The sequence below is a fragment of the Perna viridis genome, chromosome 9 (assembly GCF_037379345.1).
Source record: "Perna viridis isolate PV_CMFRI_1.1 ecotype Kerala chromosome 9, ASM3737934v1, whole genome shotgun sequence".
NCBI classification, from domain to species: Eukaryota; Metazoa; Mollusca; class Bivalvia; order Mytilida; family Mytilidae; genus Perna; species Perna viridis.
The window spans coordinates 18950163-18973600 of NC_142453.1; the positions used below are offsets into that span (position 1 = coordinate 18950163).

At 33.6% G+C, this 23438-nt stretch overlaps 2 protein-coding genes across 5 annotated transcripts; one reads left to right on the plus strand and one right to left on the minus strand.

Moving 5' to 3' along the window:
• Nucleotides 1-6999: 6999 nt before the first annotated feature.
• Nucleotides 7000-8961, minus strand: LOC148607197 (BTB/POZ domain-containing protein KCTD18-like). 3 transcript variants are annotated; one of them, XM_088546044.1, is made up of 2 exons: nucleotides 8420-8573; nucleotides 7000-8044 (listed from the first exon to the last, which is right to left on the minus strand). In XM_088546044.1, the coding sequence occupies exon 2, from the start codon at nucleotides 7952-7954 to the stop codon at nucleotides 7274-7276; it is 681 nt and encodes a 226-aa protein (XP_088402170.1). In that variant the 5' UTR covers nucleotides 7955-8044; nucleotides 8420-8573; the 3' UTR covers nucleotides 7000-7273. The 3 variants fall into 3 exon arrangements, with proteins under 3 accessions (XP_088402170.1, XP_088402168.1, XP_088402169.1); XM_088546042.1 differs by lacking the exon at nucleotides 8420-8573 and adding an exon at nucleotides 8840-8961 and having other exon boundaries at nucleotides 7215-8044; XM_088546043.1 differs by lacking the exon at nucleotides 8420-8573 and adding an exon at nucleotides 8270-8351 and having other exon boundaries at nucleotides 7215-8044.
• A 1714-nt stretch (nucleotides 8962-10675) lies between these two features.
• On the plus strand, nucleotides 10676-23321 carry LOC148607198 (glycosyltransferase 1 domain-containing protein 1-like). Of its 2 annotated transcripts, XM_088546038.1 has the most exons (12): nucleotides 10676-10916; nucleotides 12202-12293; nucleotides 12718-12866; nucleotides 13176-13281; nucleotides 13642-13693; nucleotides 14157-14196; nucleotides 15005-15154; nucleotides 16153-16202; nucleotides 18181-18224; nucleotides 20144-20264; nucleotides 21250-21348; nucleotides 23012-23321. In XM_088546038.1, exons 2-12 carry the CDS (start codon nucleotides 12226-12228, stop codon nucleotides 23156-23158), a joined length of 1026 nt encoding a protein of 341 aa, XP_088402164.1. In that variant the 5' UTR covers nucleotides 10676-10916; nucleotides 12202-12225; the 3' UTR covers nucleotides 23159-23321. The 2 variants fall into 2 exon arrangements, with proteins under 2 accessions (XP_088402164.1, XP_088402165.1); XM_088546039.1 differs by lacking the exons at nucleotides 10676-10916; nucleotides 12202-12293 and having other exon boundaries at nucleotides 12821-12951.
• The last annotated feature ends 117 nt before the right edge of the window (nucleotides 23322-23438 follow it).

A 23438-nucleotide genomic window follows, 5' to 3' on the forward strand; every position in this document is an offset into this window, starting at 1 on the left:
ATTTCCTGCTTGACGATTATCTTTGATACTTCCTTTGAAAGACACAAATATATTTATATTTTCATAACAGAATTGATCTTAATAATAGCACGTATTTGTGAACAAAACAGGGCGCCCTTACAAAACGCAATAGTTAACAATCGTAACCACACCATATTTGTACAATTCTAATTTAAAAGTAGAATGATTAACTTAAAAATGAAACCAAATATAATTTTTCGGTACATTAAACTTATTTGTAGACCTTGTTATTCTTCTATTAGGGATTTTAAAAAATTAGATAATATATCAGGTAAATGCTTTAAGAGTGTGTATTGTATTAGAGTTGTTATAGCCGGTTTTGTTTGTCTTTTGTTTTTTTGTTGTTTTTTTTTAATATTTTGAATTTTGACAAAAATTCATTTCCAAAAGTGTTAAAAGTAAATATACCATAGAAATAAAATTGTCCAAATTATGTTTATCAGCTTTTTCTTTGGTGATGAAACTTTGAACTTTAGGATGTGTGTTACCATCAATCGTTTTTAGCATATTTTCATCCAAATGTATTTATAGTGGAACCAACTCCTTGTGATATCTACGTTCCTTTGAATTCCGGGATGTTCTAGTTGGTGTATTGAACATCAATTGAAACTACTCGGCCATTTCCACTACACTAAAACAATATCTCGTGTAACGAGAAAGACCAAGTAGTTCCGACTGTATTGAACAATTGTAAATTTGTTTACGGTAGGTAGTGAACCACCGCGCTTTAACAGTGTCCCTAGTTCCAAAATATGCTATTAATTATAAGGATAAATATTTTCTCCTTTAATAGAAGTATATAAACAATGGAGGGACAACATCAGAGACAAATTAAAGTGAAAATTCCAAACTTTTCTTTCAAAAATAAATTGAACTTTGACCGTGCTTTTGAAGTGTGATGATTTGATTTGCCAAGGCACTTTTAGTGTAAAAAATGACTGTGATACATGAGATTACCCAAGTATATACTTTGTATATCAATTCTTGGTTCAGATGCTTTCAATTGTCAAACAGTTGCTTGAAGAAGCAGTTGATATGGGATAATTATGTGGTGGGTATAATGTTTTGAAGACCCACGAGTAGTTCTTGTGCTGACAAATGTTCATCACGGTGTGTGTTATTGTCTCTAAGTAAGACATATTCACCATACATATTCTCGTTATATTTGGTACCATTTTTTTAATTTCAATATTTCGTTTGTGCCACAAGATTTCTTTTCATTTACGCAAGAGACTTATTATTTTCCAAGTAACCTTCGTAGATATATACAGTTTCAAGTAAATAGTTTTAACGATTTGTATTCATACAAACTGTAAGACTCGTATGTAGAATCATTGACTTTAAAATAGTAGTAATATGAAAAAAATCCCGCGGGGTAGACCATTAGAACAGCCCGTAAAGTTATTGCTGGTTTAGAGTAAGCAAAGTTTAACATGTATAGTGTTTTTTTTAAAGAATAAATACTCTGTTATGCAGTAAATGATATTTCAGTGTTTATTTATTTATTTAAAAGAAAATTATTTAATTACTGATTTATGCAAGGCACATGATTGTATATCTATGGAAACTTGAAATATATAATAAAAAGTGAAATGTTAGAATTAACAAAAATGACGCTGTGGACAGATCAGCGGGAAAAATAGTTCACGCGAAATTGATTTTCGACACTGTATCGCACTAATAGAATTTGAATTTTCGTAACCCCGAAAATAGACACATTGCAAACATTGTCTACAAAAATACATACCCTGCAAATATTGTCTACATGACAAATCCGCGAAAATTATATGTTTATAATATATATGACAGATGAAAGCTTACTGTCATTATATATCAGATACGCCAAGCAAGGCAAAGCCCTGAATATTTTGACATTTTTTTTCCTTTAAATGTCGTAGGTATCAAGCAGGACATTTTCTTTCTTCATGAAAATATCATAGTAGTCAAGTAAATGATCGTCACTTTATATTATAATCAAATTTTCTTCTTAAAAAGTAAAGACAGATAGGAAAGAAAGATTCTGTTGGAAGTGACTAGAGGACTACATCCGTATGTCTGACTACTTTGTATTTACAATTGGAATAACCCAACTGCTTGTTGATTTCCTGCAAATATCAGGCAATAAATGATCAACTACTAGGTAACAGTAAAAACAATAAGTCTCCGCCACTTCGTGGTCGGCGACTTCATAAGTTCTCAGAGTAAGATCGGTTAATTTCGCATTAGAGACTTAAAGAGGCCTATGATCAAATTTGAAAGAAAACGGTAGGAGAGTCCAAAAGAAAAATAAAAAAGGCAGAATCTATTATTGTACCAAAACTTTTTGTTTACATTTTTTTAAAATTCTCCCTGGCGCTTTGCGCTGAAGAAAAAAATGCAGGACCTATATTTCCTGAAGATAAAAAGTAATCCTGACCAACGCACCCCCTTTTAGCCTAAATAATCAAATGGTTGCTCCCTCATTTTTATTACTTCAACAATTTACAAATACCAAATTTATTCAATTTGATCGTGTAAATATTCGATAAGAACAAAATGCAATGGTAATTCGATGGGGTGATTTTTCTATGGGGAATGGGGATTTTCAATGCGGAATGGGGATGGTACAGTGTATATGGTGTAAGTGGGATATTTATACCATTCAATACATGTAACTATAAAATGTTCAGGGTTTTTTATCTTGTATATTGAACGATGTACCTATTTGTTGTCGACACTCAAGAAGTATGCTCAATCTTAATTTATTACATGTTCAATTATCACAGCTACGGGGCAATGAAGGGAACCAAGATTTTAGAAACTAAAACTACGGTGAGATCACTTTGATCAACAATTTTGTGATCGTAACACGGCATATGTTGTTCCAAATGCATGTGCGCTTGTTTCTATCGTGTTTAATAAGAAGTATTCATTAAATAACACTATAACAATGAAGTTGAAATTATAGCACTTTCAGTATATCGGTTACATCATTCATTTCGTGCATTATAAAGCTAGAACATCGTTCCTTCTAGAAGATAATTCGACTGTCTTTGTGGATATAAACCACCAAAGTCCCCAAAAAAGCTTTCGTAACACAGTGTTAGCCAATCGTTTGCACGATATGTGTGACGCTGACAATCAGCTGACTGTTCCTATACTTGGTTTAATTTTCGTTTTCGTGCTAACATAATATACTCAGTACTGATAGACCCGGTTTCCACTCATATGAATAATACATGACGGACTGAGGTGTTTCTTATCTCCTTTGCTATCGTTTTAGGTCTCTCACGGACGATGTAAATCATCAAATCGTTTACACGGTCCCCGGGCACATTCAAACCCGTGAATGTGGGTCATTGTGTATTCGGGGAAATTAGTTGTCCTGTGACCACGTTCATTCATTAAATTCATTAAAACTAATGCTTTATCACGTGATTTAATGTCGATCGGTGACCTAGTGATGGTACGAGGACACAATTAATTCCCCTTGGTTTTCGAATATAGTTCCAACTTTGGTAGTAGGTACCTTCCACATATTTTCATATTTTTACTGGAAACTTATTTGCTGAAGTTTTGCCTCTAATTGGTAGAAAATAGGTTAAAATTACATGAAATTTTTTTCATTAATCAATTCTGACTAAAAGTTGTGATTTGGTTCAGTGGAATAAGGTTAGAATTTAGGACTTTTAACTCAGTTCATTTGTTATGTTAACCCCATCTCCGAATTATATGTATTAATTTTAGAAAATGATGGTAAAATTTTCTACACTTTATATATATAATCATGTTTGTACATATCTTTAGGCCAGATAAGTTTTATTCAGTTTGCGTCGGTGGGATTTTTTTAATCTGCTCAAATGTGTATATTGAAATGCACTTGAAAATTAATTGTGGTCTCGTGCCTGATTCAGTTTGTAATATGCACGCTATATATACAGCGTTGTATAGCCTACAATAGCATTTGCTGAATCTTTTACCCAGCAAAATACTTTTTTGGATAAAATCAAAACTTTTTGGGATAAAATCAACACAAGCATGTGAGACAGATATTGGTGCATGCCAGTCAATTGATGAGAAATTCTCAAGGCCAAAAAAAATAATGTTATGTTTCCGAGCACTATTCTAAAATTTTGTAGGGTCGGTAGGTACATGTGTAGGTATCTCTATTTTCATTGATATTTTGAAATGAAATAAGTCATAAAGATACGATGAAAACCAAATATGCAAAAACTAAACAATAGACTTCGTCCGCAGCATAATCGCTTTTGGGATTCGGCACATGAGTAATTTTTATTTTGACGGAGGTGGTAATTTACAGAGAATATCTCAAGAAAAAAAAGTCTCCAAAAATGGACTATCCACAACCAAGAGCACACTCGTGGCATGTGTTTTTTTTCTTCTTTTTTTCTGAAAGACAATCGGCAGAATTTTTACTTATTTTTATTTCTTCATAATTTCAAATAAAACCTTAGTATGTTCAGGGTGTCTGGAGGAGGGTCAGGAGGGTGACCGGAAACATTTTTTTTTTATGCCTAGACAGATGGTCCATTTTATTACTCCAATAGTGCTAGAGATTGTCCGGTATTGTATTTTTGTTTCATAAGAATTTCGAATGATTTGCTTTCAGTACATGACTGTAATTGGGAAATTTTTCCATTACGCAGTTTTATTCTCCTTTGCTAGAGAACTGTTTAACTATGACTGCTGAAAAAAACAAATTCTTAGCAAATCATACACTACTAATTTGGTCCTAAGGCAGAGTAATTGACAAGCTTTTAGGAAATTGAGCATGTCCAAAATCCCGAAATTACTTGTATACAAATGAGTGTGTGTGTATTTTATATAATAGTGTCACCGAAAAATGGTGCTGACAGCGACGTCATCATCGGCGGCGTCCGTGTCGTTGTTGTCCATATTCACTTGATTTTCGTGCGATGATTTTATGGTTATGGTTGATCAGTTGTTATGAAATTTTGATATGATTTCACTAACTAATTAATGATTGCTCCTATCTAATTTTGTAGTTTTTGGCCCCTACGATTTTAAAATTAGGGCCATTCATGTAACTGACAGATACTACACTGTCGGTTTCCGTTAATGGAAAAGAAAACAAACAAAAAAACTGAGAGCCCAGAATTTTACCAAGTTAACCTAAATAAAGTGAAATGCCTAATCCTTATTAACATGACATAGCAAGTTCAGCACATTTATTGATATCAGTAGATATTTAGTAACACGTTAATATATAATTATAAACTTGTGCATGATTCAATTATTGATCTCAGTAAATGGAAGAGTTTTCTGAACGATGCAAACACGTTCACCCTACCGGTGCACCTGGGCCATGCTCCCAGTTTTAAGTGGAGTCCGAGTTTTTCATTCACTTTTGTTACTTTGTATGTATTATTTTAGTTATTTTATGTTCATCGTTGTGTTTGTCTGTTTTCCATGTCTGGTCTTTGTCCCTGAAATACATTCCTTTGGTTTCCGCTAGAATCTTGATTCCATTGGTTACTCTTTCAAGACAAAACGTATGTATGTTCAAATTTGCTCTTTTGTCAATACAAGTCTGCGTCCATACTTGATCCTCGGGCAATACCAGTCGGTGTCCACACTTGTTTTATACAAATTTTTTTAAGAAACAGAAAAAAATTGTTTTTAGCCATTTCCAAGTAAAAGTGAAGAAAATCTCATCTCATGATAAACAAGAGGTTCACAGGAGCCTGAATCGCTCATCTGGTTATTTTGTTTTTTGCATTTCAAGAGCAATAATGCTAACAAGGAGTTGTCCGACAATTATTACTCAGGGAAGACTTTGGTAGGACTTATCGTAAGGATCATATCATCAATTGAACGGTTCTTTCTATCTAATATAGTTTTCAAGATATTGGCTGAAAACTGCTAAAAACTTCACATTTTCTTGCAAGGGCAATTACTCTAACAAGAAGTCGTCCGACAACTTAAAAATCTCCACATACATGTACTTTTGTAGGCCTTATCTTAATGATCATTTCAGCAATTGAAAGTTCCTTTCTATCTATTATATTTTTGAAGTTATTGGCTGAAAACAGTAAAAAATCAAAAATGTTCACCTTTCAAGGGCAGTAACTTTAACAAGGAAACATTCGACAACTTTGACCCAATTCAGACTTTTGTAAGCCTTACCGCCAATAAATACTTCTGAACACTTTTACCTTGTCAGAATTTGGCTGAAACGTTTGGAAATATATGCGAAAAACTTTTGTATGACCCCGATTTACTTTTTTAGACGCTTACCCTACCGGTGCACCTGGTCCATGCTCCCAGTTTTAGTGGAGTCCGAGTTGCTCATATGCTTTTGTTACTTTGTATGGTTTTAGTTGCTTTGTGTTCTTTGTTGTGTTTGTCTGTTTTCCATGTCTGGTATTTGTCCCTGGATTACATTCTTTTGATTACCGCTATAAACTTGGTTTCCTTGATTACTCTTTTAGTAACGGTGGCAATGCTTTTCGACGGATCAAAACACCCGCATCAGTTCTATGCAGAACACCCTAAGAAACATTCACACCAAGTTTGGTTCTAATCGGTTTAGTAGTTTCAGAGAAGATTTTTAAAAGAAGTAACATTAAAAATAGAAAAAAAAACACGTCGAAAAGGGGCAATAACTCCAAAATAACTTAACAAATTAAAACGAAAATTTGGTCACCGATAGATCTAATCCTTCTAATCACTTTTACCTTGTCAGAAGATGGCTTAACCTAACGGTTTTGGAAATATATGGGAACAACTTCTGTCTAACCCCTATGTTATACTTTTAGTAACGGCGGCCAAGTTTTTTTAAGAAATAAAAAATCTCCAAATCAGTTCTGTGCAAAACACCCTAAGAAACATTCACACCAAGTTGTGTTTTAATTAGTCGAGTAGTATCAGAGATGAGTTTTGAAAAATTGATAACGACGACGGACGACGACGGACGCCAAGCGAGCTAAAAAATGAATAAAATAAAAAAGCATAAGCACAAAGGCATAAATAGTAGCTATAATACCCCTTATCTACAATACAAATCAAAGGCAAATTTAAAATCATGCAATCAGGGGTCGTTCCAGAACCAATTAACAAGGGGTTCAAAGACTCTCATTTGATAATGTGCGACCATATTTTGCACAAAAGTAATTTTTCCACTAAATGTAGAAGGACCATTCATCCCCCCTCCCACAAAAAAATGACACACATTTACAACTTCGCATTATAATAGTTCGACTTTTTTAGTATAGTTGAATTATTTGGTATGTTAATCAGTGTATTCCACTTTTCTCCAATCAAAAATGAACATAAAACGAAAATTATTATAAAAATCGTTATCAGATGATTTAATGCCAACTGACACTGTGTTAGCACTACTACCAGAGACAGGTCTTGGACTTATATCTAAAATACAAGGATGTAGTTCTTCAATTTTCACATTATAACCGTCGTTCAAAAGATCTTTATATAAACATGCAGCAAGAGCAGCCGCATCTTCATACGCCGCACAGTTGATCTCAATTACACCAGGTTGTGAAATCTTTCTACATGCCTCGTAATGTTTCTCGTTAATTTTTAAACCATTTTCAATAACGAAGTCAAGAATAATATGTGGATGAAACTTCCAAGATGGCGGGATATCCGGAGACACATCCACCGATTCTCCGAGTCGAATTATTTTCTCTTTCATTTCGGAGTAAGATGGAACCGAATTTCTTATTTCTTCCCAGTTATTATCAAGCGCTCTAAGTCTATCAACCAAAGAATTGATACCAAGATACATGGCATCCACCAAAATCTCTTGTGCTATGTTTCTTGGCGGAAGGTGCTGGTCGTTTCGGAGGTAATTAAGAATATGTTTGAAATGAGTGCCATCCATGTCAATAAAATAGTTTCCATCCCTGTCTCGGTCTACTTTATACCGTTCACTAAACATGGCCGCTAACATTGAGTCCTCATACTTTCTAAGAGTTGATAGTCTGGTTGTGAAGAAATATCCTCCAACATTAAGGTTGATGATGGAAGGAAGCGTTGTTTGCTACAACGAAAGAGGCAAGTTTACATGAAAAAAGTAACCATTTGATCTAGAGGGGACCGACCAAAATTTTATTCTAGTTTTTTTTTCAATGCGTATATTATTTCTCTCCTTGCTTTCCCACTTTAAGCATTTTAACTGGAACATACAATGTACATTAGCTCACACTTGCCTTTGCAAAAAATCCAGTTAGTTTCCCCCCCCCTTTACTAAGTTAGGTGAAATTACCATGTGTAGTTGGTGATGTTCGCTTCTTTAGGCGTCAACTTACAGGTATGTTTATGGAAATTTAAACATGTGCGAATCCTAGAATTACATGTACCACTTAAATTAATACATCTTTAATGCAATCGACACAAAATACAAAATTACACTTACTCTCTACAGTCTAGAAGCTTAACAAAATCGTTTACACCTTCTTTACACATTGTTCTAGTATCTTCAGATTTCTAGTAATTGTAAATGTACGAGAAACAATGTATACATGGAGTCCGTTTATTTAACGTGAATCTGTAACAAGATCCCAGGTAATTTTTATAGTTTCTCGTCTTTTAAATGATACAGAACCATGACTTCAAATCATATGAATAATCATCTGAATCATACACACGATTAGGTGTGCACGTATATTTACACATTAAGTTTTAAAAGACGGAATTATATGTTAAACGGTTTATGTTGTGAAATACGAACTGTATATTTTTTCACGAAATACCCAACAAAATAATAATATTTTTTTTTATTTTCGCGGCGGCCTCCCTTAACCTCAATTCTTAGATCCACCCCGCACAATCATACCTGCTCATTATTTCTGTCCATGTTCGTTTTGATTCTCAAATCAAAGTACGAGGATTCTCATTCATATTTACAAACAAATCGTAACACTACCTGAATTTCTTGATAGGTATATAGGGGGAACTTTCTTATGTCTTTTGTTCTATAATAATTGTTTTCCGCTACATGCCTTCATGATTTATAACCATTGGTACAAATGTAATTGATTGTTCGTTCTATTTTTTCATTACGTTATGTACAGTAACTCACATAGTATTAGATAATAGCTTGCAACTGTTAACAGGCATAATTGAGGCAGCAACCATTTGATTTTCGGGAATGGGGATGGGCTATGTTTTTTTTTCAGAGGCTAACATTTTTTACCTTGAACAAATATAAATTGTATTTTTTCCAGGGCCAATCAAAAACAAATAATTTTTTTCACCATCTATTGAAAACAATCTTAATTTTGTCATCTCTCTTCTGTATAATATCTTTCATACAGACAGCATAGCTGTAGCTGGATCTTACTGTAGGTTGGTGGAGGCAACAATTTATTTATTTATTCTTTTTTTATCATTTATTAACAACAAACCTTTTTCTCACTAGTGATAAGGCAAATTATCTCTTTCTACATTTTCAAGAAAGAAACTTTCCCCCAAAAAATCCGTAGCCCCCTCCAAAAGGTTACTGCCTAAATGAACACCAAGACGGGTGCATAGAAAAGCAGGTATTCTGGATAGTCTTCCGGAGCAGTCTCGGGTTTGGGGATTAATATATATATATATTCAATTTGTTCTTTGTTCAAATAAATTTACCTTCGAGTTTAAATTTCGAGGCCCCATGCGTGTCTGGGTGTCAAAAGAATAGGCCCGCAGCAGCGCTGGGCTTGTCGTAAAAGGCGACTAAAAATATACATGTAGTACTCAGAACCCTTTCCGGGGGCTAGGGCGCTCTGCCCACAGAGCAACTAGGTTGTGTGCCACAGGTGGTGCAATGGGATACCCCTGGCATGTTTCATGCGGGGGTCAGGCCATGATATATACGGAAAATCTGACCGGAAACAATAGTGGGTGGTGCAACGTGTCAGGCAAGATGCCACGTTCCTCGCACGTTAAAAAACCCTTCTGTTGTATTCTCGCAGTGAAGGAACCATAGGGCACCACCACAGGAGGATAAATTGCCCGACCCTACCACCTCTCCCAATATCCAGTGGCAATCGAAATTTGACGACCCCATTATCTATGTGTCCCATACCATTTTCATTTAATCATCATTTCATGTTCATTTTATCATCCATTTCATATTCATCGCCTGATTACATGTGTATAGCTGGAATATTGCTGCTTGGGCTTTAAACACCAACAATCAATCATTAAATTACGAGTCTAAGTTTCTTTGCTTTGCCTTTACTCCTTGTCAATGATGGGAGCATTTTTTAAACGATCTTAAAAGTGTGTTCGACCTTAAATTTTACCATTTCGACGAAATGGGAGTTTGTATTTCTGACATTACTGAAGTTTTTCTTATAATTATAACAATCAAAGATATTTGGGATTTAGGATGTATTTCTACACAGACTCACTGGGCCGCATGTTGTGCTCGAATCATCTTTTTTCCTCGAGCCATTAATTGCCAGCCCTGTAGATTGTATAAACTAAGTTTTTTTTCTACTTTATTTTAAAAATCATCCTTCAGTTTGTTTTTGTTTTCGGTTTTGCTTTCTTTATTTCCATTTTTAGCTAGTCTACCTTAAAAAAAACCTCCCTCCTTTTTCATAATGTCCGTCCAATTCGGAAAATGAGTCCGCTTAGGACTTCAAAACTAGATGGGTAGAGGGAGATAATTCAAATTCGTACTTTCACTTTTGGTTTAAACGTCGATTGTTTTGTTCCGTAACCAGGATTAAATAGTAATTTGAAGAGCGCTTTACATATTTTTTTGCTAAGACATTAGGATAAGACGTAATTTTTCTTCAACTACTCGCCCACACATCAGAAAACTCTGATATAAACCTACATGTATGAACTATATCGTCTGTACCGCAGTGCCAGTGGCGGATTGGTCAAAGATAACACGATAATTTGTACACATTGTAACGGTAAGTAAGATAATGTTAATACTGCTTGTAGTATTGACTATTCCAAACCTCAGTTAATCAGATTTTAGTTACAATTAATATCATTATCAATCGATAGTTATACTGTATGTCTTTCACTCTCACAAACCATGTCTGTCTATTTTGAGACCTGTCTGATTTATTATACTGTGTTGTAATATTATGAATATGCCTAACTAAACGAACGAACCTTCAAATGAAATACGTCAGTTATCAGTCAATACGAATATACTGTACCTATTTTTTCCCTGTTTAATGAGACATAAACATCAGAATAGAAAAAAAAAAACAAAAACAACAACACAACAGCATCTATACCTGTAGGCTATAGCAACATACCATTTTTCATTTTCTATTGTCAGGATATGAAATCCTTTTAGGTGATTATGCATGACTTGTGTAAAAGCGTTTTCAAGTGAACAATGCCACACATAACCTTGAAAGGCAGCTTAATATTTTTGTCTTTTCAATTTGATCCTCACTATTTTAAAGTTATATATTCAATAGATACTGTGTGTGAAGCCTATTCAAACCCTCTGTGTATAAATACACAACTTAATAAAGAGAAATACTGTGAAACCATACCACTTTTGAACTTTATAACTTCATGGTTCTGTTTAGGCAGGTGTTCAATTTACCAGGGTTCAAAATACATTTAAGTTGATATAAAGGGACTTTAAAACAGTGTCATGTTTAAAAAAAGTTTTCGGAATAATCAGATATAGAAACTAATAGTGTCTGCTACATGTATGAGTGTTTAAACATAGCTTGGACTGGTACTAGTTTTCGAAAGAGAAAAAAAAAAGAAATATATGGCAAACCTGTTGGAACAATTGTTATCCTGAGCAGAAGGAATAGCTTGTATACTCGTGATTATATCTCTGTACAGACTGTACCCATGTAAATTTTTTTACTGATGTGTAAAATTGTATTTTAAGCTAGTCTCTACATCTTTTAATGTATAGAATTCACTTAGATTTCGTATAGACATGGGCATATTTTATTTGGTTCAGACTTAACGTTTAGTAAACAAGTGGTATAACTTTAATCAAATATTGAATATAAGTCTTAAAAATTACCCACAAAACAAAACAAAACAAAACAAAACAAAACAAAAACAAAAACAAAACAAATAATTATTCAAATGACATAGCAGATATTTTCTATACATTGACTTTGTAACTGCAGAAAAAGAACCGATTATTTTACTTCAATAGATATTTGTCCCTACCTTCCATGGACAATATTTTTGATGTCATACTTTCAGGTGTGTTTTTAATATGATGTAGTGATGAAAATCTTGTTGATCTCACAGCTGAAAATTGGCACGGGAAATCTTCATACCATTGAAAGGATAAGGTCTGTTTACATGAACATTGTATACCTTGAATGCTCGTGTTTGATGGACGTGCTTTTTAAACATAATTTTGTGCCCCTTTTTCCTCAACCCTTTTTTCTGTTGGCTAGGGGGTTTTGGATCTAAAACCTAATAAACAGGGAGTCACAAACCTAGAAGTATATCATGTATATGCTTAAACAGAGTTTTTTTTTGTTATCAATTGGGAAATCAATATGAAGCTGTCATATAGTTTTTGGTGATATTGCAAGGATAATTTGATTTATTTAGTTTCATGGTAATTTTGTTCATAGTGTTCTTGGAAGAAATTTAGCCATATGCTGCAATAGAAATACAAAACAATGTTTTGTGACTCATTCCTGAAATTTTAGTATGATCCAAAAGTCGTTTCTTATTTCATTAAATTAAGTGTACTACTGTTTCCAGGGATTATCTCACAGATGCTGGTCATAACTGTGAGCTTTTTGCGCCAGACCAATTTTGCGATGAAGAAGGGTTACAACAGCATCTCCTGCAAAATAGTATAGATCTTGTTGTTGGTCTTCATGCACTTAAGTCTGGGAAACTGTTGCAAGGTACAGTTTAAAGACGATGTTGACATGGTAGTCTATAGAAGACGTGTACATGTACAGTGTTTCTATAACATCATTGGATTGTACAGTAAATACATTGTAATGCCTACTAAATGATGTTGCGATTTACATGAACAAAAAAAAAAAATAAACAAATATATAAAAGAAACCAAGCGCACTGAATGCAAACTATCTCCTTTTTATAATTAAATTTTTGTGCATTATTAACATGTATAGTTTACGATTTTTTCAATTTTTATTTTCGGATTTTTTCATTCTCTCTTTCTCCCACCGAATGTCTTTATCTTGTAGTCGATACTATTCCCCATATTATCATCATTGGAGGTACTGATGTCAATCAATGTTCATCAAATCCAGAGAACTTCACCGTGATGACCAATTCCGTCACCACTGCAAGGTACATGTATATGCACATAAACAGGAGAGGATACTAATACTATAGAACTAGTCTATGGAAAAACTTTATCAAAACTTACACAGACAAAAAGGAATTGTGTTACATTACTATCAAAACTTACACAGACAAAAAGCAATTGTGTTACATCATAACAATGTAGGACATTCATTAAATGATTCTACATCCTCTCTGCATCGTGAGCATGATGGAGATTTTACAAAATGTACAGTGTACAAGCAACTGTTACACTTAAAACACCAGTAAAAATGAATAAATATTTAGTTTGGAATGATTTCTGATTGTTTTAGTTTGGACAATATCGCTGTTCAAAATGTTGAAAATGATAATTATATGTTACAGAAAAATTATAGCTTTTAGCAAAGGAAATCGCCAAAGAGTTCTAGAACTTTGGGTAAGTATGTCTTTCGAGTTTTACACTGACCCTAATTTCATTAGAAATGAGTGATGATGTACATGCATGTAGTGCTTTTCTCAGTTCCTGAGTTTCTTTCTGTTCCCTTAAATTATATTACCACGACAACATTTTTTCATATAGTTCCTAAGGTGTGAACACTTCTCAATACAATTCTGCAAAGCCATTTCCATTGTACTGTAAAAAATTTGCTTAAAGGGGCGGGGTTAATTACTGAGTGTGCGGAGGTGTAAAGCGTTGAAATAGCGACTGGGTAAAAAAAATTCTACCTTCTGTGCAAGACTTATGCAAAATGTACCTGTTGTTATTGAAAATCCTGTAGCTGCGTTAGAGCGTGATTCAGGTGTCGAGGTACTTCTTTGAATTTTTATTATTAATAAGTCTTGTGCTCTATTGTATTACACAACTAATTTTATTATACTTTTATTTTTTGCATTTACAGCCTCAATTGTCAACAGACAAGATAGCAATTGTCACTCAAGGTGAGTTGAATATCTTTAAACAAGTTTAGAAAAAAAATGATTTTGAGGGGAAGAGGCTAATAAAAATTTTCCTTAAAAAGCAGCACTTTCCCTGTTTGGGGGATAACTTGAGTAAAACAGAATGCATCGTTTTGAATTATAACGATAGAAAGATATGGGTTGATTTTATTAGTTGTGATTAGAACGATTTAGGAATCATGGGGCCAAAAAGGGCCACTCCGATTCTGGTCGCATGCCTTTAGCCAAATATAAAAGCTGTTCAGGGTTTGACCTGTGTGGTCATGTCAAGCTGCGCACTGCGAATTAAATAAGTTACTAATTTCACAATATAGATGCTATCTAGATTATTAATTTGAAATCTTATGCATAATTTATATTGTTATTATTGATTAGGCTATTAACCTGCATATTCGACCTGTGAAAATATTATATATGATTATTTAAGGTCGGTTTCACATTTCTCTTCACATCATTTTGTAACGTAAGTAATACAATGTACTTCATAGAATTATACCATGTTTTATATGTAGGGAGTTCCGTTAGGGATATACATGTACAAAGAAAAAAATATATTGTGCACACAATATCATTATTTTGAGAGCACAATAAACTAGTAACTATTCTAGCGCAATATACATATTTACTATGTTTTTCTTTGTATGAGCTCCTAGTTTATTTCAATATACAATCCATCCGGATTAATCATGGACTTTAGATATACGAAATCACCAATGAACCTGTATTTCGTGAACGACTGCATTTTAAATCGAAAACTATGAATAATTTTGTTTTTGGTTTCTGTCATAAGGAGTACAGACTTCGCCTTCCAGCTTTTCACTGTTTGAATATATCAGGGAACATCACTCCAACATCTACAGGGATGACTTAGCTGTTTGTATATGTGTAGGAAGTATAAGACCTGTAAAAAATCCTCTGTATCTATTGGATGGCTTCTCAGGTAACTTATTAAGTAGCTGTCTTTGTAAGAATCATGCAAAATCTGAAAAATGTGACACACCCCAAAAAAGGCTACATATTTTCAGTTTTGTAATTAAGTTGTTTTATGGGTCTATATTATGAAAAGTGTAATTGTTCAGTCAAATCTGCCTGCTCTTAGGAGATAATCAACATTGAAAATCCAATATATTCTATTGTACTTGAGTGTCATTTACAGAATTATCTCCCTTAATTTTGAATTCTACAGTGCATTCTAGGTAATTTTTATCTCCTAAGAATATGGGTTATATGAAACACTGAATATTAATTTCTGTTTACTATGCCAATTCAAACAAAATATCAAAAATTAAAAGCATGTAGGCTTTTTACCCATGAATCACATTTTGCATGATTCTTAGCTGGAGTCCTTCTTAAATATTTAAGACCACAACTGAGTTAAAGAGATTTTAATACACCTATTTGATAAGTGGGTGATTCACCCTGTACCTCCGACCGTTCTGAACCACCGTTTATAAAAGGTTAAGTTTTAAAATGCATACGAAAATTTGAATAGTCTTTGGTTCTGATCAGCTTGTTTTGGATTAAAAAGATACAATTTTAGGGTAGTTGTGCCAGTGTAGGCCTTCAATTTTATTCACTGGTTTTTGATGAGCTGAATGATGCGATTCCTATTGTGCCACCGTAGGTTCAAGAAAGCGAAGGCAAACAAACGCTGGCAAAAACTCTGAATCATAATGTTTTGGGCAATTTTCATGATGTAATGGGGGCAGCAAAGGATCAGCAAACAAGGCTAACAAGACAGAATGAAAATATAAAAATGCAAATATAAAATTTAAAAGAAAACAGTTCCGGATACAGTGAAAAAGTTTAGGTCAGAGATTACTACTTAAAATGCAAAAATGTTTCATTTAAGTCCCCTTAAAGGTCAAAATTAAATGGTTCCTCCTTGACCCTGAAAAATTGAACCATATATATTCTATCTATATTATTTTCTTTCAGAAATCCACAGGAAAGACAATAGAATTGTATATGTCTTAATAGGCCACATTGTAAGTCTAACTTGTAACTATAAGTTGTTGGCCTCATATTTTTTTATTTCTCTCTCACAATTAAAGTATCAACTTCAAGAATGTATCAGACTGGTGATAAAGTGTTCACTTTATCTACTACCCGGGTCCACAGTGAGCACAGGTGTATTATTAGGGTACCAGTTTCTGTCAGATGATAGATGACCAGACGGGCTGTAGAAAATCTGCTATTGTCCTGTATTTCTATATAAAACAAGGAAGAAACACACGTAGAACACACATGTATGATATCTCATATGAAGCTAGAACAGTGACACTATGGCAGTAAACACGGCACATATCTGCAATATAACGTGGAGTATAAATATATAATTATGCAAAATATATGCGAATATGAAGTACTGAAATTATGAGTGCAAGAAGTCGCTTACAATATTAGCGACTTAAAACAGAAGATGTTTAATATCCGTAGTACCCATGGTCATGAACATCATGCATGCAAGTTTTAGCTGGCTGTGCTTAAACCAAACTTTTACATTTGATTGGAGGGCACTGGGTTTGGTACTTGAATGTATTTCTTACATTGCCTAAACTGCTTTATAGTAACGCCATAACATTCGGTTACTGTAGTTACATGTACTTTACTATACAATTATCATTAAAATTGCACAAAGTTTTATGGCATACAGGAATCAACTTACACGACCGTTCGCCAGTCTGTTCATTTGACATCTTTGTAATTTGTAAATACATATGAAATAATCTTATTTTATGTCTGTATACATGTATGTGCATATGTAATGAATCATACATGTACATGTTGTTTGTTATTACCCCACATATTTCGAACTTTTGTAAATGCAACCTAATCCTCAACGATTGGATGGAACTTGATGAAACTTAAACTGAAGATTGAACATCATAATTATGTATAGTCAAGATTGAACATCTTAATTATGTATAGTCCTAAAATAGGTGCACATGAAGCAACATCATTATTGCTGCATAATGTGAAAGGGAGATAATTCTAATTAAAATTATTTTACGTACCTGTGTAACGTAAGCACTGTTGAATAGAACTTAAGGAAACCTTGTATGAAGATGGTCAACATTTGACAGTCACACCTTTCTATACTTTGTTATACTATATAAAATGTGTACATAAATGATACGGATGAACTATATAAGAATGTTAGAAACTCCCAGGTGACCGTCTATGATTATTTAGACAGTCAGTAGATTTAGCTGAATCCTCCCAACAGATCTACTGACTTTCTAAATAATTATAGACGGTCACCGAAGTTTATCACATTTTTGTACGATTTTGCTTATCTATGGGGAAATAAATTAATCTTCGTATCGAACTATATTTCTTCGTAATTATATTGAAAACTATTCAGTGGTTACTAGGTACTATTTTTGACTTGGCGTCCAGCTCAGATATACACTTTGACCGGTGGCGTGATTGAACTATTCAGGTAAAATTGTTTCAAACGTGCGTCGTTTCATTGATGGAGCTATATCCGTCTCAGCGTCATTCTGCAACTATTGTTATCATTGTTGGATGGATTTTCCTTTTATGGTCATTTGCCTATTTCATTCGACTATTTTCATCATTGGCGGTTGGATTTTTCTTAATTTGCATATTGCTGCTTAGGTTATTTGGACGAACGATTTAATCCAATCACGAGTGGGCAACACAACACAAAATCGTATATAATGGTAAACAATCTAGAAACAACAACTTCATAATAAGTAAGATACAAATGCTTGCTTCGTGACAATTGTAACTGTGAATCTTATGAAAGGGAGACAATCCTATTGAAGGTTTTTTTTTTTTATATTTTGAAAGCAAAAAGGGGAGGGGTGCAATGAGTTCGCTGACCGATCTGTTTTTAAAACTTAGTTAGTACAACCATATGTTAATAATTTAACAAACAGGATTGTTTGATTTGTAAAAAAAAATCAGTCTAATTTTATCATGACTTTGTTTTATTAGGTAGATGAAAAATATGGAGAACTGTTTCTAAGCCATGTTAACAGGTAAATATTTTTAATTTGCTTATGACTTTACCTCATAGTCTTGTATTATCAGGTATTAATACATTCTATAAACAGAGAATATTACAATCATTACTGCGACAGTGAAACCTGTTCAACAGAATCCTGGATATACTGGAAGCTTGTGGAGATCAGATGACTTCCAACAAAATTCCTGTATATATAAGTTTCAATATATTTTTTACCTGTTTAATCTGAAAATCTGTTTCAACCAAACAAAAACTTCAGTTCAGTAGAGGTTTGGTTGAAACGAATATCACTGTATGACATTTGCATGTAAAGGGAGCAATCATTGTATTCAGTAAACAGAGGGAGGCTTAAATCATGTTACACGTATCTAGAAAGTTGTTTAGTGTTTTTCTTGTTTTATTGTAATTTCTTTCATGCATTTTGATTTCCTCTCACAGCTCATTAAATTTGACCCCCTTTATGATCCATCCTATTGTTACACGGTCACTCCCTGTGGTATGTACAAGGTCAGAGAATTTTGATTTTTGTCGACTTTTACCAAAACTATAGATAGTTGAACTTATTAATAACAATTTTGATATTTCATACAGGTAATATAGAATGCATGTTTTTTAGGTACATGTATTGTCTCCCACAGTTTTTGAGCCACAGCTTTAAAATTGTATAGGATGTTTATAAATATAATGGAGATGAGCACGACCAAAAGACTTTGATTTCCGTAAAATATTACCAAAATTATAGAATTTTTTTTTTCATAAAGGTTTCTAAAGTTAAGGATAGTTGAACTTAGTCATCTATTTTGATATTCCATAGGGTAACATGGCTTGTTTTTCGGATATCATTTCATATCAAATACATGCCCTTTTTCGACAGTTAAAAGAACGATGTATTACAAGCACATGCACATGTTATATGTGCAGGGGCATCATTCTGTTTCCAAGATATAAAAAGCCAGTCTAAATACCACATTAAACTGTTATTTTATGTAAATGGCATGCTTCAAAGAAGACTTGCGAGGGCATATCTTTTTTCTAGGTTCAAAAAGACATAGTGTAAGAAATGCGATCAGCGCAACATTACTTGTAAGCCCTAAATAATGACTGAAGGTCATGAAACACTATAGAGGAAAATGAGTCTGCTGCAATTAGGGCTGTATCAAAATATTCACTGATTTTGGCGGGAAACTTCATACAGTGAAATCTGCTGAAGGCCATGTGAGCCATTGCCATCACTTGACGTCCGTCGTCGTCGTCGTCCGTCGACATTTTTCAAAACTCATCTCCTCCGACACTACTTGACCAATTGGAAGCAAACTTGGTATGAATGTTCCTGATGTGGGGATTTTTGATTCGTCCACAAACATGGCCGCCGTTACTAAAAATAGAACATAGGGGTCAGACAGTAATTTTTTGCATATATATCTCCAAAACTATTAGGTTTAGCCAAATTCTGACGGAGTATAAGTGTTCAGTTCGATGTGATCTATCTGTGGTAAAATTTTCTGTAGCTGAAATGACCCTTATTATTAGGCCTTCAAAACTCTTCAGGGATCAAAGTTGTCAGGTGACTTCTTGTAAGAGTTTTTGCCCTTGAAAGATGAAAAATGACTTTTTTTTACATTTTTCTGCCAATATCTTGAAAACTATAAAGAAACTTTTTATTGCTGAAATGATCATTATGATTGTCCTACCAAAGTCTTCTTGAGTCAAAATTGTTGGACAACTCCTTGTTAAATTTATTGCCCTTGAAAGAGAAACTTTAACCAGGTGAGCGATTCAGGCTCCTGGGAGCCTCTTGTTTTTTTTCCCCGATTTTTTACAATATTTTTATTAGAACAATGACTAATGGCAAAACAACCGCAGTCAGTTAACGTCATTTCCTGAAAACCATAGTTTTTTAGAGCATCATTTTTTTGTATAATTTATATATAGACTTTCAGGTATAATTTATATTCCGGGACTACCTCTAGCCGATACTCATGCTGCTATACAACAAAGCTTTGCTTATATTAATTGCTCTGACAGTGAAGGAATGTCACTTGCTGTATTAGAAGTGAGTACAGACAACTGATGCCCTGTTACGCGTGTTTTACATATATATTGCTTTATATTAAAAAAAAAACCAAATTTCACGACCTCGATGGAGATTTTTAATAGCAGAACCAGATATTCATAGCAAGGCGGGTGACAGACTATTATTTGCTCAAATTTGATCAGAATTCGCACAAATTTAGAAAAAAACTGTCCTACTGAAGTGGGAGGATTCCATTCCAGACACCGTGGATTCTCTGCTGTTTTTGCATTTTAATGCTGTTACTCCATCGAGCCTCCAAGTAATCTATAAAATAAGACAATTTATTGGCGGATTTAGGACGGGGCGGGTAACGGTGGTCTCTTTAAATATCTCACTCTTAGGGAAGAAAAGACTTAGTCAAACGTATTCGGCTTGGTGTACTCTGCCAGGAGACAGCTAGAGCGTTACAGCACATGGGTTACAGTTTTCAATTAACTGTCTGTATGAAACAGAAGATTTCTACATATATTGTGTTTTATATGTAGATTACAGTAGATTAGAGTATAATTATAGTTCTTTAAGTCTGTTGAAATATTTCTCAGAATGCACGACAAATAAGGTGAAGTTACTAGACTGAACGTTTTTATTCGCCCGCCCTAAGACAGTACATGTTATTGTGTGCAATGAGATTAATATTGCTGTCCAATGTCTCCTCCGGTCCAATTATTTGTTCTTGCTAAAATCTTCGTAAGAAGAACTTGCGCTATAGTATAAAGCTTCATCAAAATTGGTTGAATGGTGACTCCTAACATTCGTTTTTGTCAGATCTCAACTTCTTTTTTAACGAACGTCTGAACTAATCCAGGTTTTCTGATATGTCGTCAGTTTAAGTTTGTAAATGATATATTCGCAGGATATACAGCTTTAGAATGTTGATTTATGTGAGCAGAATTGTTTTTAATCTTCACATATTTAATCGTTTTCTTATGAAACGAAACATCTCACAGAACAACTTTTTAAATAGGCAATGCAGTTAAAAGTACCTGTGATAGTTCGGAACATTCCTGGCAACTTGGATATTGTGACACATGACAAAACTGGGCTTGTATATTCGAATCCGGAGGTAAGAAAGAACAAATGCAATTAAATGTAGTTAAGTTTTAGTCTTTTTGTTTTGTTTGTTTGTTTTGTTAAAGGGTAATTTGAGATATGGAAGTAACAGCTTCAGTTAGGACCATGTCATGCATGAACCACAGTATAGTGTTTGCGTGACCACAGATAATGGAATCCGAATACTTGTAGCTCACCTAGACCGAATTTCGATTTGAGATTTGTCATCGTAGCATGCTCGCATCGAAAGCTGAAGGTCGTAGGTTCGATCCATGCGGCCGAGTCACACCAAGAAAGACTAAATGGATCAAAGCTTCCTTGCTTGTTCCCTGTTCCCGTACATTGAAGTTCAGTTTTTTCTTGAACTGATGGTACAATACACCGACTACCGGTAATTGAGAGTCATTTTTTTCTTCGTAGGCACACAAGGAAGTGACTACTTCCTAGTATCATACAGGGAGAATAGCCGTAACTTTATACTTTTTACGATAAACCGTTGTCTGTCCGTTCGTTTACATGTCGTACGGTATTAAAAAAGTTTTAATAATTCTTAATAATGATAACTATGGCAAGCCAAAGTGGACAAAAATCAATATTTTGTAATATTAGAAAATGAAAATTTTTAATATTACAAAATATTTTTTTTTAATATTAGAAATTCATCTTGTAATATTAAAAATTCATTTTCTAATATTACAAATTCCTGATTTAGTAATATTATAAAATATCACACATTTTGTGATATTACAAATTGAATTTGTAATATTAGAAAATGAATTTGTAATGTTAGAAAACGAATTTGTGATATTAAAAAAATCACTTTGCAATATTGCAAAATCTGTCAAATTTGAAAAAATAGTTTTTTAGTATTAAAAATTCAGTTGAATTTTTAATATTAAAAAAGTGTTTCGTGATATAAGAAATGTAATTTGTAATATTAGAAAATGGATATGTAATATTAAAAAAATTATTTTTTAATATTAGAAAATGCTCAATTTTGTCCACTTTGGCTTGCCATAAATAACAGTAATTCTTAACATTTTGGAAGTACGTTTTTCCTAATGGAGGAAAGCTCCTGGTCGATTTTGGTTGTTTTCCAATGTGCATTTCATGTTATTGTTTTAACCTCTTCCTACCTCATTAGTCCGAAAAAATAATAATGTTGTGTTAATTTCTGATCACCCCTCTAAAACTTTGTAGGGTCGGTCGGTAGGGATTCTTTTTCTTTTTTCTTTTTTTTTTAAATTTTGAAATGAAATAAGTGTGACACCAAACTCAGAATACAATAAAAACCAAATATGCAGTGATATACATGTAATGCACTTAGACCATTGCCTAGAACACACTCATATGTAAGTTTGCAATCGATCCTAAATAGAAACAACCTATATTTCTAACTCTTTGTTTCCATCTAGGATAGAAAATATATATTTTACTTTATTCCGTAAGAAAGTCAGCAGACTTTTTCTGTTTTTTTTTTTTCAAAATAACAAATAAAATCTTTTGGGTAGGGGTTCTAAAGGAGGGTCAGTAGGGAGACCGGAAACAAAAGTGGGTACGACGGGCGTGTATTTTTGGCTTCGGTGCATCGTTTTTGTCCCATTGTGCTACCGTACGAAACTGCAAGCATGTGCGATGATAGGAACTATACTAAGACGATTTTTTTTTACTTTAAGGAGTGTATGTCGTGTGTGGAGAAACTTTTAACGAGCGATGAAGATCGCAACAGACTTCTTCAATCGGCGGCAACATATGTACAGCGGGAACATGGACTTCAGGACGAAAAAAGGCGCTATATTGAAACTGTGAAGTCATGTTTATAATGAATTCTGTCAATAGTATTAACTAGTTACACGTTTACCTCCGAGGCTCTGTCGGATATTGATCTTTAATCAGTATTCATATTTCATTTAATGAATTTTGAAGTGATATTTTGTGATTTTTTTCTGTCATGATATTTTTAATAATATAAATACGCAGATAAGATTTTATTATTTTATTACTGTATTTTGGAGGACCAATCCTTAATTGTCTCTGCCATTCCATGCCCTTTTTTCTTCTGTCCACAGAAACAGACCAAAATACGATTTTTAATCGAATTAA

Bases quoted from the DNA above. Each gene is read 5' to 3' on its own strand.
- LOC148607198 (XM_088546038.1), top strand. From the start codon at position 12,226: ATGAAAATCTTGTTGATCTCACAGCTGAAAATTGGCACGGGAAATCTT. The intron at 14,197-15,004 runs GTGAGTTGAATA...TTCTGTCATAAG, and splicing joins GATAGCAATTGTCACTCAAG to GAGTACAGACTTCGCCTTCC. The intron at 18,225-20,143 runs GTAAATATTTTT...ATTTATATATAG, and splicing joins TTTCTAAGCCATGTTAACAG to ACTTTCAGGTATAATTTATA.
- LOC148607197 (XM_088546042.1), bottom strand. From the start codon at position 8,860: ATGGACAGAAATAATGAGCAG. The intron at 8,045-8,839 runs GTATGATTGTGC...CTTTCGTTGTAG, and splicing joins TGGACAGAAATAATGAGCAG to CAAACAACGCTTCCTTCCAT.